The sequence below is a fragment of the Empidonax traillii genome, unplaced genomic scaffold (assembly GCF_003031625.1).
Source record: "Empidonax traillii isolate 1590-97213 ecotype Southwest subspecies unplaced genomic scaffold, ASM303162v1 scaffold17:size2698205, whole genome shotgun sequence".
Classification (NCBI taxonomy): domain Eukaryota; kingdom Metazoa; phylum Chordata; class Aves; order Passeriformes; family Tyrannidae; genus Empidonax; species Empidonax traillii.
The window spans coordinates 307,102-323,697 of NW_020955210.1; the positions used below are offsets into that span (position 1 = coordinate 307,102).

Below are 16,596 nucleotides of genomic sequence, written 5' to 3' on the forward strand. Positions count from 1 at the left end.
ATCATAAAAGAGATAAATATGGGGCTTGAATATCGCCATATTTTGGAAACAAAAAACCAACAAAGCAGAACCCACACAATGGGCTATCCTCTTGTTATAAAGAAATTACTACACTTATACTTTTTTAAAGACTTAAAAACAACATTTATCGATTCAAATTGTATTTATTTAATTACACTGTAATGTAAATAAGTTAGGTCCATATAAACTCCATTTTGTTATATGTACAACCTATGTCATTAGCAAGCTGATTGTGCCAGCTGGTCTAAGTGTCGGCCTCATCCTCTGGAATGTACGTATCTTCAGACACTCTCTGTTCATCCGCTGGTTCTAGAACAGGACCACCACATCCTTCATCCCCAAAGTAGACTGAAAGTGGAGGGGGGGGAGGGAAATGAAAGTCAGATTTACAGCATGTACTTGTCTTTAAATTGATATTTCTAAAACACAAGCTGAAGGAACAGCCCTATAAATGTACAGGATAAATATTAACCCCCAAAATAATGAAATAATGCCATTATTTCAAAATTTAAGCCTACAGAGAACAAACGTGTGCTCGAGAAAATGAGTGTCTGTAAGCTTCAGATTAGCCCAAACATCTGCTTCTGTTTTCTATGTACATATATTCTAGTATGAAATATACATTTTACACTGTGCAGAGACAGACTCAGCAGATCAAGAAAAAAATCCTCAAACTGCTAGTGAAGCTAAACACAGAAAAACATAGAAACACTGTCAGCAAGCAAACAACTGCAGCAATTTAGTTCTTAAGTCAACTGAAGATTTAATTGAAATTGTAACATGAACTTGACACTTTTTTCCCCACATTGTCTACTGTTTCTACTGAATCACTGAATCCTAAAAATGGGATTTCCATTCACTGTAACTATGTGAAGATAGAAGAGTTAATGTATGGTTTTGCAAAGAATACATTCCAAATTTTTTTAGGAATACCTGGTCCTGCACAGTAATCACAAGTATTTCGAGAAAAATTGAAGAGTCACCCTTTCTTCTTAACTTTATCTAGTTGGACTCATAGAAGCCCCTCAAATACCACTAGAACATAAGCATTACTAATGCCAGGATATGTAGCACTAATAAAAAAGTCCCACAAGAAAAAAACAACATGAGCAAATGCACTTTGCTTCATGACAGTGACTAATATTGAAGGGTATAGCCCTTTATTTCCTGCAGCTTTTATGCAGTGCTAGTACCTCATTTGCAAAGGCCAAAGGATTTAGGTTGTGTTTTAAATTTGTGCTAGAAAGCTGGTAAGTTACTCCTCAGTGCAGAAACTTGGACAAACTAGCTCTACAAAAGGTTGTCAGAAGGGCAGCTGCCACTCAAAAGGTACAAGAAGTTCCATATATAAATAGCCATGCAAGATTAAGAGAAAAGCTCTCCCAAGGAGTAGAGCTTTGTTGACTTGTCATTTGGATTTCTAAAGAAACAAGAACCACAACACTTAAACCAAAGGATGAACACAATATTCACAACTGTTGCTGTGCAGAGAGAACACCCAAACCAGTAACTATCTGCACCGGGTTTGTAAATACATGCGGAACCAATACATACCTCCAGATAGTGGGCTCAGGCATTCCAGGATCTGCACCTCTCTTAAAACCTGAAGTGAAACATACATTACATACATGTATATAAAAATATGCACGTGCAAACTCCTACTTAAATCACTATATAATTACTCCAGCCCATTAAATTGCAATAGGAAAGAAAACTACTGAACAGAGAACTGTGATTATCATGAAGCTGTGCACTAACACGAATAAAAACTGTACATTCTTATCAGGGTTAGGAAGCAGAGAAAATAAATACAAGTGCACTTTTTTTTTAAAGTCTTACCTGCATCTTCACCTGACTTAAAATTCAGAGCCAACTAACTGTGAGATCAAGGAAGTTATCTACCCCAAAGAGCAAGACACAGCTTTACACGCACAAACACACAGATTTTAAACGTTCAGAAAGCAGCCTAGCAAGGCTCTACTGACAGAGACGCCTGTACCTGGTACAAATGAGCACCTTGAGGCCTAACAGGCAACATCCTGCAATGACATCTGATGTAGAACTTAAAAGCAGTTTTTCATTAAAAATTCACTCAATTTAGGATGACAGAATTCTAAATGTTAAACCAATGAAACTTCCAATCTTCTATTTTGACTGGTACTTTTTGAAAAGCTACATAGTACTAAAGCTTGCAAACAAACAAGATGTTTGTCAATCTACTAACACCTAGCAAAATGAAAGTTAATTACAAAGTTCATACTAATGACTCCAATACCAACTGACTAAAGTAAACAAATGCTGGAGAAGCAACTGAAGGTTTAATATATGAAGTATCTTTGTTCCTTGGACTGTAAATTAAAAATCTTGAATGAGAATCACACAATTCAGGCACTGTTCAACCCACACCCTCCTACATGGGCTATCTAGAAGTGGATAATTTATGAAAAGTATATTATTTCCCTTCTTTACAGAAAATAAATAATTTATGTCATCTTGCCTGAAACAGGCCACAAAAGTTAATGGAAAAACTTACATTAACTTCATGGGCATAGGAAAAGAACCTTGCATTATTTGAGACTATCAAACACCCTGATAGAAGCTGTTTGGTTGCCATACTGTCAAGCAACACAGCTTTAAAGTTCATAAAGTTGTATTACGAGTCACACTGTGTGTGTGTGTGTGTGTGTGTGTGTGTGTGTGTGTGTGCTTCTGGCTCCTTTCCCCCCACTCCTATTATTTTTAAATAAGCAAACCAGGTTTAACAAAACTACACTAATCTAATTTATCAACTTAAAACCAGGGCAGCCACTTCAAGGCAAGTTTAAAAAAATACAACAAAAAAACCCCAAATGACCTATAATTGCACATTCACATACCAGGCTCCCTTGTACATCCCCTGAGCATCCCAACCTGAGCTAGAAAGCCTTTCAGAGGAAACTAAAGGCTCAAATTTGCTGAACATTTCCTTGCCTATGTTTAGTTTAGCATCTATTTCTTATACACAGGGATCAATAAAAAAATTTTCCCTGAATCAGTGACAACAACTACTGTGTAGCCTCTTGCCCTTCCTCTGCATCACACCTTCCCTACCAGATTCAAAGGTAATCCCAGTACAGAAGAGGTTCTTTCAATCCTACAGTCTTTGAATGCATGACACCTCCAAATGTTTATGGCAAGCAAAGGTGGCACCTACACATCCCCTTCCCATCTGCTTATACTTAATGTCCTTTCAATACTGCAGACAAATTTATAATAAGGCAATGCAGACATGGAACAGCACACTTTTTTTCTGGAGGTATGAGCCTGAACTACTACAACTTGAGTTTCTCATAGCTACATAGCAAGTTTGTACTAGGCAGGCTGACATTAGTGCAACTGTAAATACACTAAGATGGCTTTATATAACCTGAAGTTCATATAATAAGCATTAAGTATTTAATGTCCTCTGGTGTCACTCAGAACAAAGAGCATCTTTCCCATATCCATAGGTATTGTCTTGAAAGTAAAATCAAAACAAAACTTCAGCAACAGCAAAATTAGGTCACAAAACGCTGCTGAAATTCCCACCCAAAACTTATCAATTTAAATAAGTGATAAACTAAAAATGGAAATGCAATTAAAGTTTAAACCTAATAATGCCAATTAGGATTTTTTAATAGTTTTTGAAGTGACTTCTTTTGCTTGTAGTTTTTGTTAAAGCACTTCTGCAACAGTAGAAGAGACCAACTTTCCCGATTGCTATCTATGAACAATTAAAGCCCTTCAAACTGGACACTGCATTCCCCTCAATCTATCAAAACAAGCTATCAGACTTGACTGTGAACACATGAAGCTAACGACCCTCCTTCATGTCTGTTTTCCATGCAGAGATGCCTGCCTGGTTTAGGTACTTTTCCCAAAAGGCCCAGCTGAGTTTGGGTAGAAAGTAAGCCAGATGAATTGCAGGGATCAGCCTTTCTGGGGCCCCCTGTCATAAAAGAAATGAACAAAAGTGTCAGGCCTATGGCACATTGCCTATCTTAAGTGGGTCAGGCTCTTTAGCAAGGACAGCTGATGGCACACAGCCCTAACTCAGCAGGAGAACTACCACGTGGTAGTGACACCTGCCCAGCCCCATGACAGGAGCAAGTGAAATACATCCTGGGCACCAGGCATGACGTCAAGGCATCCCGTGCACGTTCCACTGCAATTTGGAAACAGAAGTCACATTCTGGGTGGCAGAGAGACCATAATCTGTACATTATGCTGGAAATTCAACCTCAGCCAGAGGCTGACAATCCCCTCAGTGCCATGCACTCCCATCACTTGTCAGATTGTTCCTCCCTGTGCACGGAGCACAGCCTGGACTACGGAAGCAGCTGGTCACTGACACAGGTTAAATCACAGCTCCGTTTGCTGTTTGGCTGCTCCAGTGCGTGCTCTGCCTGCTCCCCTGAGGGGCCCTCCCATCACTCGGCACACACAGCACAGGAACAGCCTCCAGGGAGGAAAAGGAGCAGAAAACTTTTTATTACAGAATCACAGACCTGTTAGGGTTGGAAGAGATCTCTGGAGATCACCTAGTCCAACCTCCTTGCCAAGGTAGGGTCACCTAGCGCACATTACGCAGCAACGTGTTCAGGTGGGGTTTGAATGTCTCCAGAGAGGGAAACTCCATGACCTCCCTGTGCAGCCTTTCCAGTGCTCTGCCACCCTCAACCTAAAAAAGGTCTTCCCTCATGATGAGGTGAAGTTTCTTGCATTTTAGTTTATGGCCATTGCTCCTTGTCTTGTCACCGGGCACTGAAAAGACTTTGGCACCGTCCTCTTGGCACCTGCCTTTGAGACATTTATGTGGATTAATCAGATCCCCTCTCAATCTGCTCTTGTCTAGACTAAACAGGCCCAGCTTCTGCAGTCTCTCCTCGTAAGAGAGATATTTCAGACTCATCATCATTTTCGCGGCCTTCTGCTGGACCCTCTCCAGTAGGTCCTTGTCTTTCCTGTACTGCAGAGCCCAGAACTCCGGCTGTGGCCTCACTGGGGCCGAGTAGAGGAGGAAGATCACCTCCCTCGACCAGCTGGCCACACTCTTCTTCTTTGTAAGGAAAAAAGAAACCCACAACAAAACCACCACCCAGCACGAAGCCTCACCGCCTCGCAGCCCTGCCAAGGGCACCCCCGGCCCTGCCCCTCCGCACATGCGCGGCCATGGCCGCGGGGCCCGGGCGGTCCTGCCCTGCCGGGCCCTTCCTCGCCCCCGCCGCTCCCCGGCGGGCGGCAGCGCCCGGACGGGCCGGGGGGCGGAGAGCGGCGAGCGGAGCCACCCGGCCGCCCTCGCCCCGGCCCCCACTCCGGCCATGGCCGTGTCCACGGCCGCCGAGCGCCCCCCGCGCGGCCCCCGCCGCCCGTCACTGACCGAGGTAGAGCACCACGGGGATGAAGCCCCAGCGGATGGCGAACTGGCCGCCCTTGAAGAGCTGCTGTAACCGCTGCTTGGCCTCCTTGCTGAGCTTCGGCATTCCGGCGGCGGGGCAGAGAGAGGGGGAGGAAGAGGAGGAGCTCAGCCGATCTCGTAACGGCGCCGTGCGCTGGGCGGGACCCATGGCGGGGCTGCGGGGCGGGGACGGGGGACTGCGCTGCCCGGGGAAGGACGAGATGGCAGCGGGGGGGTGTCTGCGCCCCCTGGCCGGCCGCGCCCGCCTGTCATTGCCGCAGGCAGGGGGATCGGGGTCGGGCGGCTGTGACTGGGGTCTGCAAACGCTGTGAGTCTTCTTCGTCCGCCTTTGCTCCCGCAGGAGTCACGTTTGTGTTCCTTCCCCGGAGCTCTCGGGGTGCACGCGCGCGCCGCCTTTGGAGGGTGGGAAGTTCCTTTGGTAAGTGGAGGGTACAGGTGAAGTGACGAGAGAAGTATTTCTGGGTGAAAATGGAAATGCCTCTCCGTGAAGCTCTCCATAAAGCTGTGTCAAGCGGAGGTTTAAGTTGGATATTAGGGAAAGATTCTTGGCCCAGAGGGTGGTTGGGTGTTGGAACCCAACCCCAGGGAAATGGTCACTGCACCAAGCCTGACAGAGTTTAAGTGTTTGGACGATGCTCTCAGGCACATGGTGTCCCATAGTGACTCTTGGTGTCCCATATAGGGCCAGGAGTTGGATTTCGATGATCCTTATTGGTTCCTTCCAGCTCTGGGTGTTTTGTGATCTTCAGTACCAGGCTGCACGATGTGTTCTGTCCATGGAAACACAGAATTCAGGGAATGAAAGCTTGACTAGAAATACAAGGAGAGACCTAATGTCTGAAAACTGCCAGTACAGCACGTTGGCCTTGTCCTTACAACCTCACAGCCCGTATAAGCACTGAGGCACTTCCTTTTTTAACAAATAAATGAGTGGTCTCTGCCAAACACGTGTAGGGCAAGAGGCACATTCATTTGTCAGTAATGGCTTACTCAAATGTCATACACAAAAGAGAACTCAAACTATTGAACCTGCTTTTCTGCAAAGGAAGAGAAGTGGTTGCTGGAGAAACCTATTTTCCAGCAGTTTGTATTAAAGTGGTTTTCCTGGGTAGGTGAGACCAAGTACGATCTGTTTCCACACTGTGGTTACGGTTACAGCTTGTTCTTTCTAAACATACAAAACCAACTGTTCATTACAGCCCACAGCTTGTTAATAATCTCTTATAAAATAGTACAATAAAATAGTCACCCACTGTAGTAGAATTAAACTGGAAAGGTATTTTTCCTTAAACTTCCTGTAATTTTAGTGTAAATGGGATTCAGAAGGTCAAATGTACTAATCAACTGATCCAAAGGGTTAAAAAGCTGTGTCTCCTTTGAGAATTGATTTAACTGTGTCACATGTGACACAGTATAATTTTATTGTGGATGTTCTTGAGAAAGGGTGTTCAACAAAGTGTGCCACATGTACCAGCTCTTTCTCTTCTTCCCTTTGTGCATTGTCAAGGAATAATTTTCAGAGCACAGAAACTTAATAGCTACCATTTCTCATGTCTGCCAATTTGAATGTTTGACTAAAAGCTTATAGGTTATTTCCTTGATTTAACCATAGAAGCCAGGAAATGCATAGCAAGAAAGTTAATATTTCTTTGTCAGCTTTCCTTCAAACAAAATCAGTGCTGTGGCCTATAATAGCACAAGGGTGTGTTTTTGGTATGCAAATAAACCAATGCTGATTCTGTATAGCTACTGGTTTAGATTTACATAGTTTTACGTACTGAGGCTGTGAAAGAATATCTGTAAACTAAGAAAAGTGACTGGAGAACAGCACTTTTTCCATCATAACACACATCCATAGTCTCACACTGTCCAAAGGATCATATTTGTATTAAAAATCCAACCAACCAACCAAACAAAACCACAAAATCCCCACAACAAAACAAAAAACTCCAGAGCATGCAAAGAGTAAATAGTTGTACTGAGTCCAGAAGTTTTCCATGCCTGTTTTTTGGCTCCTGTGGCACCTAGGATGCCAGAGGGTCGAAGAGCTCAGCAGTCCTTTGGTGAACTACTGACTCAGCCAGCCAAAGCCAGAAAGAGAGCAGCAGTTATCCTTCCTACAAGTTTGTGAGACAGTGCTACTCTAATAACTGAGATAATGAAAATTAACCCTTAAAACAAAGATTCCTATAATGGGGCATTAAAAAATTAGCTGTTTTGAAGGGAGAAGTAATACCCAAAGAAATGGATACCAAAAGAAATTGATGGAGGAGGCTTTGCCTGGAGAAGACAGAAGTAAGATGATGTGGGTGTGCTGTGGATATTACTCCATGTTTGTAATGTATTGTGGTAACACTTCCATGAAGGATTTTGATTTTATTTGATCTTTTTCTTATGGCTGATAATGAGGACAAAACCACTTGGAATGGTATATCCATTAAATAAGAACAAAAGCCCCAGTTGCTGGAATGAAAAAGAAAATTAGTAATACCATATGTGTTGAAAGATTTTTGTTACAAAGAATTTCTCTGAATTTCTTTTTGCCTCGTAGTTTCACGTGATCAGCAATAACAATAAAATCAGAAATAAAATTGCAGGGGTTTGAACAGGTACAGCAAGAATGCGAATGCCTGCTGTTTTACTAACTCGATTAGCAGTAATTCCACAAGTGCTGTGTTTTCACAGCAAAAAATACCACTAACACACATTGTAAAATGGCCACGTTTCCATTTTTATGGGTAAATGAGAGAACTGAGATTCTTAGAGACATGACTGAATAACTCTGAGTGTCAGTCTCAAGATCAGGGAAATAATGTCATTTGATCAGATGGCTGTAACATGACTTTTTGGTTTTGAGTGCAAAGGGTACCTTTCAGGTTAAAGAATTTCAGACCTCTAAAGCTTTATCTCAATACACCAGAAAGTAAAGCCATGCGACAGTATGTGCAACTCAGAAGGCTGATGAAGGAGACAAAATGCAGTGACACATTGAAATCTATGAAAAATCACTGTAAACACGACATAGGAAATCCCTGCAGACTTCCATTATGTGCTTACCACTCTCCTGAGATTTTTCTCTTCAATTTACTGACAAGAAACTGCATTAAGTTCATCTTCTTTGGATGAAAGTTTGAGTTTGACTGTTTAGGAGGAACTTAGATTTCAAAGAGTCTGTGGTAGATATTTCAAACTTGAGAATTACACCATAAATCAGTATAAATAACACAAGAACATAAAGAAGAGGTCTTTAATGGATTTCCATTGCAGGCTGAATCTTTACGATGTCAGTAAAAATGGTAGCGTATTATGACTAGGCATTCTGTTTCACTTCATTATTATAATCAAGCTCTCTATTTTTATTGTGCCCTAGTAATCATGTTCCTTCTATTTAATTTTAATATTCCCATTTATTTAGTCTAATAAATCCCAGCTCCTCTGCAGAATCACTGGTCTGGGAAACGTTCCTTGTCATTTCACAAAGACAAGAAGACATATTTTCACAGCATGCTTACAATGCAGAGCTGTAATGCACATAAAAATTTTTCTGTCCAAATTTGAATCTTTTTCACATGAATTTCTGTATCATACTTGTTGGATGTACTCTAGTCACTGTCTGATATGGAATATTTCCAAGAAAAGTGATACTGTCAGATGGTGTGCTGGTTTTGGCAGGGGTAGAGTTAATCTTCTCTAGTGGCTAGTATGGGGCTGTGTTTTGGATTTGTGCTGAACACAGGGCTGATAATAGAGATGTTTTTGTTATTGCTGCTTACACAGAGCCAAGGCCTTTTCTGCTTTTTTGTACTGCCCTGCTGGCAAGAAAGCTGGGGCTGCATGAGAGGTTGGGAGGAGACAGCTGGGATAGGTGACCTGAAGTGACTGAAGGGATATCATGGAATCATGCTCATATGTAAAGTAGAAAGAAGAAGAAGGAAAGGGGGGCACATTTGGAGTCATGGCATTTGTCTTCCCAAGTCACAGTTACACGTGATATGGCCCTGCTCTCCTGGAGATGAATGAACACCTGCCTGCCCATGGGAAGCAGTGAATTTATTCCTTGTTTTGCTTTGCTTGTGTCCACAGCGTTTGCCTTCTCATTAAACTGTCTTTATCTCAACCCACGAGTTTTCCAGCTTTTATCTTCCCAGTCCCACTGGTGGGGGAGTGAGTGAGCAGCTGTGTGGCTGCTGACTAGGGTGAAACCACAACAGATGCTTATCTAGAAAATTAGTAAAATTATCAGAGAGGTAGGAACAAAAAGCAAAGTGTAGTAAGTTTGTATATTCAATACAATAATTGTACAATTTATTTATTTAATAATAAACCAAAACTGAGTGGAGTTGAGTTACAATCATTACTTTTCATTACAGCTTCCGAGGCGAGAGAAGGAACAGCAATCTGAGGTGAGACAGCATTCAAAGAACCTCATCCAGTGCTTTTAGAGACCTCTGAGAAGAACTGTTGATGTACTTAAAAATTGAGTATTACCTGCTGCAAAACTTTACTGTTGTTTGATGCATGACTTTCCCATTCTCCTCATCTTCATTTAATAATGAAAATGAAGTGTTACACTTAAAGATATTGCTACCTTTTGCCACAGGTAGTTTATCTAAAAACAAAACAGTTCTTAAATGCATGTTTTTATGATTGCACTACTTGGCCAAGGATGAAAACAATAATCTGATTCCTTACATACTTGATACGCAAAAATGATGAATGAAAGGATTTTCTGAGGCCAAAACTAACATATATATATTCACTCATTCTCTGGTTTTACATTAAGCTCTTTTTTTAGCATCTGAACAGTGAACATTTCAGTAACTCCATGAGGATTTTCCTCTAAAGATATTTGAATGTAAACCTTTTCTTTGTCAACAGAACTCAGGTAGATTTTTGTTGCTTAAGAATATGTTGTTTTAACAGCACACATCCATAAAGATTTCAAAGGACTTAAAAAATGCTTATTTTAGTCAAATGTTCACTATGATTGAAACAAAATGAGGAAACAGTGAATATATTCTGATTTTCAAAACAGTCTTTGCTTTGTATACTTGCCTTTGTACTAATTCTGACCTTAGTGAATTGCATTATGGTGAAACAACCACGAAACTGAGAATGTAAGTCTTTGCAATCAGTTGGCAGCGTGCAAATGAAATATTTCTCTCTGATACAGAACATAGAATTTGAGATTTGAAAAATAGTAATTGTAAGTCGTAGTCTTCTTTCTCTCTTCTATAACTCTTGTAATAGTCTTTCTTAACATCCAACTAGAAAAAATAAATATGCTGCTGAAACAACTTTTTCTGGCAATGAAGTATTTGAAAACGCAATTGAATGATGTGCAGCATTTGCTTCACTGATTTACAGTAATGCTTTTGGATGCACTTTTTCAGATTTTACAAGATAAATGCAACAGCAAGAAGTTACTAACAGCGTTGGTTATAAGCAAAGAGAAAACAGGTACTAAAGCAAAAAGAAGAACCTCAAAGTTGTAATATGTCAGGTGGATGTGAAACTTCTGTGTGCATTTTCTGCCAAAAAAATGATTGTTCTGGCTTTTGTGTCAAGTCACTGTTAAATTATGTATAGTTTCAGTTACTGTATATATCTGTAAGTACCCTTTTTTGTTGTTACTTCCAAAACAAGAAGGGTGTTTGTTAAAATTAAGACTTTCTTTTAAAGTATAAATTAAAATTGAATTTAGGATGTCTTTAATTTAAATAGAATTTAAAGCACAGCATAGTCTAGGTTTTTGTATTGTCATTATAATAGTTTTTAACAACTTGTAATAAAAATTATAGAGTTTAGAGCTTAATAGGAAATGTAAAAATATCTGTATTTTCAGATCTTGAATAAAATTTGCCAGTCAACGAAGTAAATGTGTCAGGTATATGTACAAATGGAATAACTCATATCTAAATGTTGAATGAATTAGTTGGGTAAACTGAATGTAGGTATTAATTTATCTTCATTGTTCACTTTGTGTGAATTCACTTCAGAAACTTAAAGAACAGAGCTTTAGTCATATTCCGAAGTCAGCATGGCCTAACCACGACCCACAAGGTGAGGAGCAGTTCACACCTCCTCTGGTCAAGCCCCATCAGAGTGCACTGTCTGAGCTGCCAACTAAAGGTGAGGCTCCAGCAAGAGCTGCCATTCAGAGCTCGGAAACCCAACCAATATGGATAAAAGTATCAGCGTTTATGTCTGTCCTTAGTTTTGCATTTCAGTAGTTCAGATTTCACTGAAAGTTCTTTGGGAACTTCAGCTCATGGAAGATTAGAATCAGTCATTCAGTATTATAATGAAGAGTAATTAAGGCCTTTCCAAGATACCAGAAGGTGATCAAGGAAAGCTCTCTTCTTCCTTTGTAAGTCTAGTCTGGTGCTAGCAGATTAAATGAAGCGCAACTCATGGTTAATGAAGTTTTTACTAATAAAATCTAGTCTCTTAAAATGCTTCCCTTTCATACAAAATTTCTGTCCATACTTTGTCTATTTTAGCATAATCATAACCCATATTTAGCCCAGACAAATGTTTTTAGATTTTATTAATTTCAGTACATTGTCAAGTAGACACACAAGTGTATCTTCTCTTCTCCATATATTGACAGCCTAATTCACGTGCCTGTAAGTTCATCTAAGACTCTTTCCACTAAGGCATAGAAAACAAATGACCTTTCAGGGAAATACCTATAAGCATTTCAATCAATGCTGCTGCTTTTCAGTTAGGATTATTAAAAATCTAAACATTAATCTCCTATAGGTGCAGAACAACAGTCATTTTAGATACTGGTTTCTTTGGAGTCTGATTTAAGAGGGTGATTTGTAGGAGTAAGTACTGGAATGATTAATGAGATTTCAGTAGCTTTTTGCATAGTTTCCTATCTAAAGCAAATAAAATAAAAGTCTACAAACAAACAAAACCCCCAAACCAGTAAGGACAAATTAATTGTGTGCCTTTCACTGCTTCCTGAAAAATCTTACACCCACTCCTAAAAGTTTCATTATGCATGAAAGCTTTTTAAGCAAGAGTTTTAGCAGATGCAGAAGACATTCAAAGAATTTGTGGAAGTTCCTTATGTTCTTCTTTATAAAGTCTGTTAGGCACACTTGGCACAGGCTGAGTCTGACCCTGATTTCCAAGCACATGAACGGCCAAAATGAAATGTCATTTCTTTAATAGTTTTTTTCCCTTTTTTTTTTTAAAGCATATATTAGGCACATATCTGAAGAAACAATATTTTACTCCTTTATTTTAAGTTTAGGTAGCAGTCATGAGAGATTAGATGCTGTTAAATGTAATGAAGCATGAAGATTACAAGATAAATGAACCAGAGGCTTTTCAGCTCGATAGCATCATTCAGCACATAATGATACAGATTTTGTATTTCAGACACAAATGTCACCTTGGGGTTGAAATCATGCTAGATGAATCTGTATGAGCAAGTATAACTTAGATAGTTCCCCACACCCCGATTACCTTTCTCTTTTAAATATAGAAAGGAAAATGAGTCCTCCTGAATTGAGAGATGAGTTATTTGTGTGTAGTATTTGTGATGGAAAATTCTTTCTAAAATTAGCACAGTAATAAATATTCTTCTTCTTTCCTTTCATATTTTAAAGGGACAGGCTGCTTCCAGTCACAGAGTATTAGACTAGCCTGGTCCTGGTCTCTTAGGGAATTAGCATTTGACTAGTACAAAACAGCACTATATATTAAAGTCATAATTGTATCATAGCAAAATATTCTTCTGCAATTTTTCTATTAAATTTCTTTAAAGCCACCTGCAGAATGTTACTTTCCGTGTTGTATATTAGTTCCAGTAACTCTAATATGAATGATATTCTGGTGGGTGGGCTTTTGAAAACCTGAAGGACAGGAATCTGCCAGGGAGTATAGATGGGACTTGTGAAAAGCAAAATTAAAAATCATTTAACTACTATTAAAATATTTTTTTAAATGCTGACTAAAGGTCCAAATTAGTAAATTTTATCAACCTCTATTAATTTAATTCTTCCACTTCATTACAGAAAGACACCATTGATCCAAAATGTATTAACAGTGTTTTGTTAAAGCCAGGAGAGGGCAGACTTGAATTGGAAACTCTTTTTGCTACTTCAGTTACCTGAACTTAAAATACCAGATAGTCCCTTGAGCTCAAAGCTGAACACAATCTCATTGCTTCTCTACTACTCTAATTACACTTGTGCTGGTTAAAAGCTTCTTTGCAGTTGCTGTTTAACAAAATGAGTGTTTTGCGAATGTTTAAATAAAGATGCTAATATGAGAGTGAATCAGTCAGTGGATTAGCAGCTGTGTTTTACTCACCAGGGATAATTCACACTGCTTAATCATTAACCATGTATATTTTTAAATGATTTTTAAAAGCTAGTGAATATCAGTATCCTCATTTTACAGGAGAAGAAATTAAGGAACAGAGTGGTAACTTTGCAGGTTACCCATCTGGGTGACTTACAGAAACAAGAACAAAATCCAGATTTGTGATGCAGAGCTTTGCACACATAAACATTTCTAACTCTTATAAACATTATGGAAATGATTGCTAGCAGCCCAAATCGCTGAGACTGAGGAGCTTACACCAATGAAATAGCAGACAACTGACAGGTTGTAGATCGTGAGAAGAATATTCTCCCCAAGATGTGTGGCAATCAGATCAGATGGCTAAAATTAGTTTTAAGAATAGTATTTTATTATTAAAATGAGTACTTTTGCAGTCTTTCGAAAACCTTTATGGTAGCCTGTTACTGCCTCTTTAACACTATATTCAACATTTATAAGTGCTGTGTGAATGTTTGTAAGAATAAATTATGAAGGAGTCCACTTAGGGTTTCTTAGTGATTTCTCCTTGTACCTTGTGTAATTTTATACCTCACAAAGAGCTGACACCTCCTAATAGTGATAATTTTCCATAATTCCCAAAACCCTGAATATGCAATTATCTCAAAAGGGAAAAGATTAATTTGCTTTTCTGCAGAACATAAAATGTCCTCAAAATAACCACTAATTGAAGGCATTTGTTTACAGACTTATTTTATAGTCAGCCACTGGATCCCTTAGCTCAAGAAGAAGGAAGAAAGATAATGATTCAATTAACTAAAACTGCTGCTTTGAGAAATGTGTTTTCCAGTGTAAAACTTATTTTATTCATCCCTAAATTATACATTGCTGAGACTGTTAACTGTTATTAAGGAGAAATAATCTGAGGTTTTGGGAGCATGGCAGGTTTTTCCTGCTGTAAGCTCCACAGTGATCTTTTCCTATACTAATCCTAGATGGTGTATATTTTTCCTTTGTTTGTACCCAACTTTGCTTTTTATTTGTAATACATGTGTGAAATGTTCAAAAAATTAGTGCTTTAAGAGCTGTTCAGGTATTACTACCTCAGAAACACATCATTGTTACATACAGTTGTATTCGTTTTGCTGAGTAGGTTCCAGCTCAGTTACAGACGGAGTTACAGATAATGCAAAAAAACTGTCCTAGAGCAGCAGCTGTTTCCATAGGCAGATTGGCCAAAAGCCTATATTTCCCAATATTTCTTTACATGGAAACAAAGGGGTAGATGTATGTATTGTCTGAATATGATGAGAACATGATGTTGTTGTGTGCCTGTGACAAAAAATACAATAGTATTTTTTTTGAAAAGTATACTTACTTATGGATTTAAAAAAACCCAGAATATGCCATGTATTATTTGATCAAGATCAGTTATTCTGGTAATGTTCCTTCAGAGATGAGAGTTTTAGTGACAGGGTAAAGATACTTCTACATCTGTGGAATTTAAAGCCTGCTACTGTCAAGATGCCAGGACCCTTAAATGTGTGCTGAAGTGTCCTTCTCTCTTTTAGTGAATCAAAAATGTTTATACTTACTGTCATAAGTAGTAGAAGAATACCAACAATTGCTTCCGTGTTTAGAATTCTGTGGAGTCTGCTACCTGTGAGCAGACTATGCTTAAATTATCTGAAACTACTATTTGCTAACCTCATTCTTGACATACTTCAGCCTCCAACAGCCTGCTGAAACTTCTGTTACACCTTCTGGGAATCTATCTATAGTAATTTCTTTCTCTCCCCACATGGCTCCAAGCCAGAAATATATCCATTTACAGAAATGCTTCTTAACCTTGCTCACACTGGTTTTTTAATTTTTTTTTTTCTTTCTGCTTCTCTGGTTGTTGGATGCTTTTCTAGTAAATTCAGTACTTGCCATGTTTGCTGTGTAATGAACTGGTGGTTACAATGCATTTTCTAAACTACTGTTTGTTTCCCTTCTAGTGCACTGAATAAAATTATTATTATTATTATTATTATTATTATTATTATTATTATTATTATTATTATTATTATTATTATCATTTTATGGGCATCTTACTGTAACATAGGAGTCCTAATCAGTTTTCTGAGAAGGTCATGTTCTTCTTTCTCAGTAGGGCAATAAGGCCCAGTTGACAGAGAAAGCCTTCGGCATTCACAGAGTAACCAGCACTTCTGAAGACTGAAAAAACACTAGGGCACAAACATTCTTCACCAGCTACCTGGCAAGTTCCAGTGTCCCTGTCATGAAGAAACTGGTTTATAAGTGACAGGGAAGATTTGCTTGCCCCATGAATGCTACTGGTATCCAAATTAGCTTGTCTTAATTCTGAAAAACCTGCAGCTCACACACATACGTGCACTGAGTCCTGCTCCGAGTTCCTCAGCACAGGGAGGACATCAGCCTGTTGGAGTGAATTCGCAGGAGGCCACCAAGATGACTGGAGGGATGGAGCACCTCTCCTATGAGAAAAGGCTGAGAGAATTGGGTTTGTTCAGCCTGAAGAAGAGAAGGCTTTGGGTTGACCTAATCGAGGCTTTCCAGTACCTGAAGGGAGCCTGCAAGAAAAATGGAGAGAGACTATTTACAAGGGCATGTAGTGGCAGGACAAAGGGGGATGGATTCAAACTGAAGGAGTAGATTTAGCTTAGATATTAGGAAAAAATTCTTTACTGTGAGGGGTGGTGAGGCACTGGAACAAGTTGCCCAGGGAAGCTGTGGGTGCCCAGTCCCGGGAAGTGTTCAAGGCCAGGCTGGGTGGAGCTCTGAGCAACCTGGTCTAGTGAAAAGTGTCCCTC

At 39.5% G+C, this 16,596-nt stretch overlaps 1 protein-coding gene, 1 long non-coding RNA gene and 1 other non-coding gene across 3 annotated transcripts; 2 read left to right on the forward strand and 1 right to left on the reverse strand.

Annotated features, from left to right (window-relative positions):
- Positions 1-144: 144 nt before the first annotated feature.
- TOMM7 (translocase of outer mitochondrial membrane 7) lies at positions 145-5,610 on the reverse strand. Its single transcript, XM_027895747.1, has 3 exons — positions 5,420-5,610; positions 1,576-1,624; positions 145-369 (listed from the first exon to the last, which is right to left on the reverse strand). Exons 1-3 carry the CDS (start codon positions 5,604-5,606, stop codon positions 354-356), a joined length of 252 nt encoding a protein of 83 aa, XP_027751548.1. The 5' UTR covers positions 5,607-5,610; the 3' UTR covers positions 145-353.
- A 145-nt stretch (positions 5,611-5,755) lies between these two features.
- LOC114063473 lies at positions 5,756-13,052 on the forward strand. The gene is made up of 3 exons (XR_003572560.1): positions 5,756-5,876; positions 9,829-9,861; positions 10,852-13,052. It is a non-coding gene; the product is annotated as an uncharacterized LOC114063473 (long non-coding RNA).
- LOC114064025 lies at positions 10,116-10,196 on the forward strand. The gene has a single exon (XR_003572673.1). It is a non-coding gene; the product is annotated as a small nucleolar RNA SNORD93 (small nucleolar RNA).
- Positions 13,053-16,596: the final 3,544 nt, after the last annotated feature.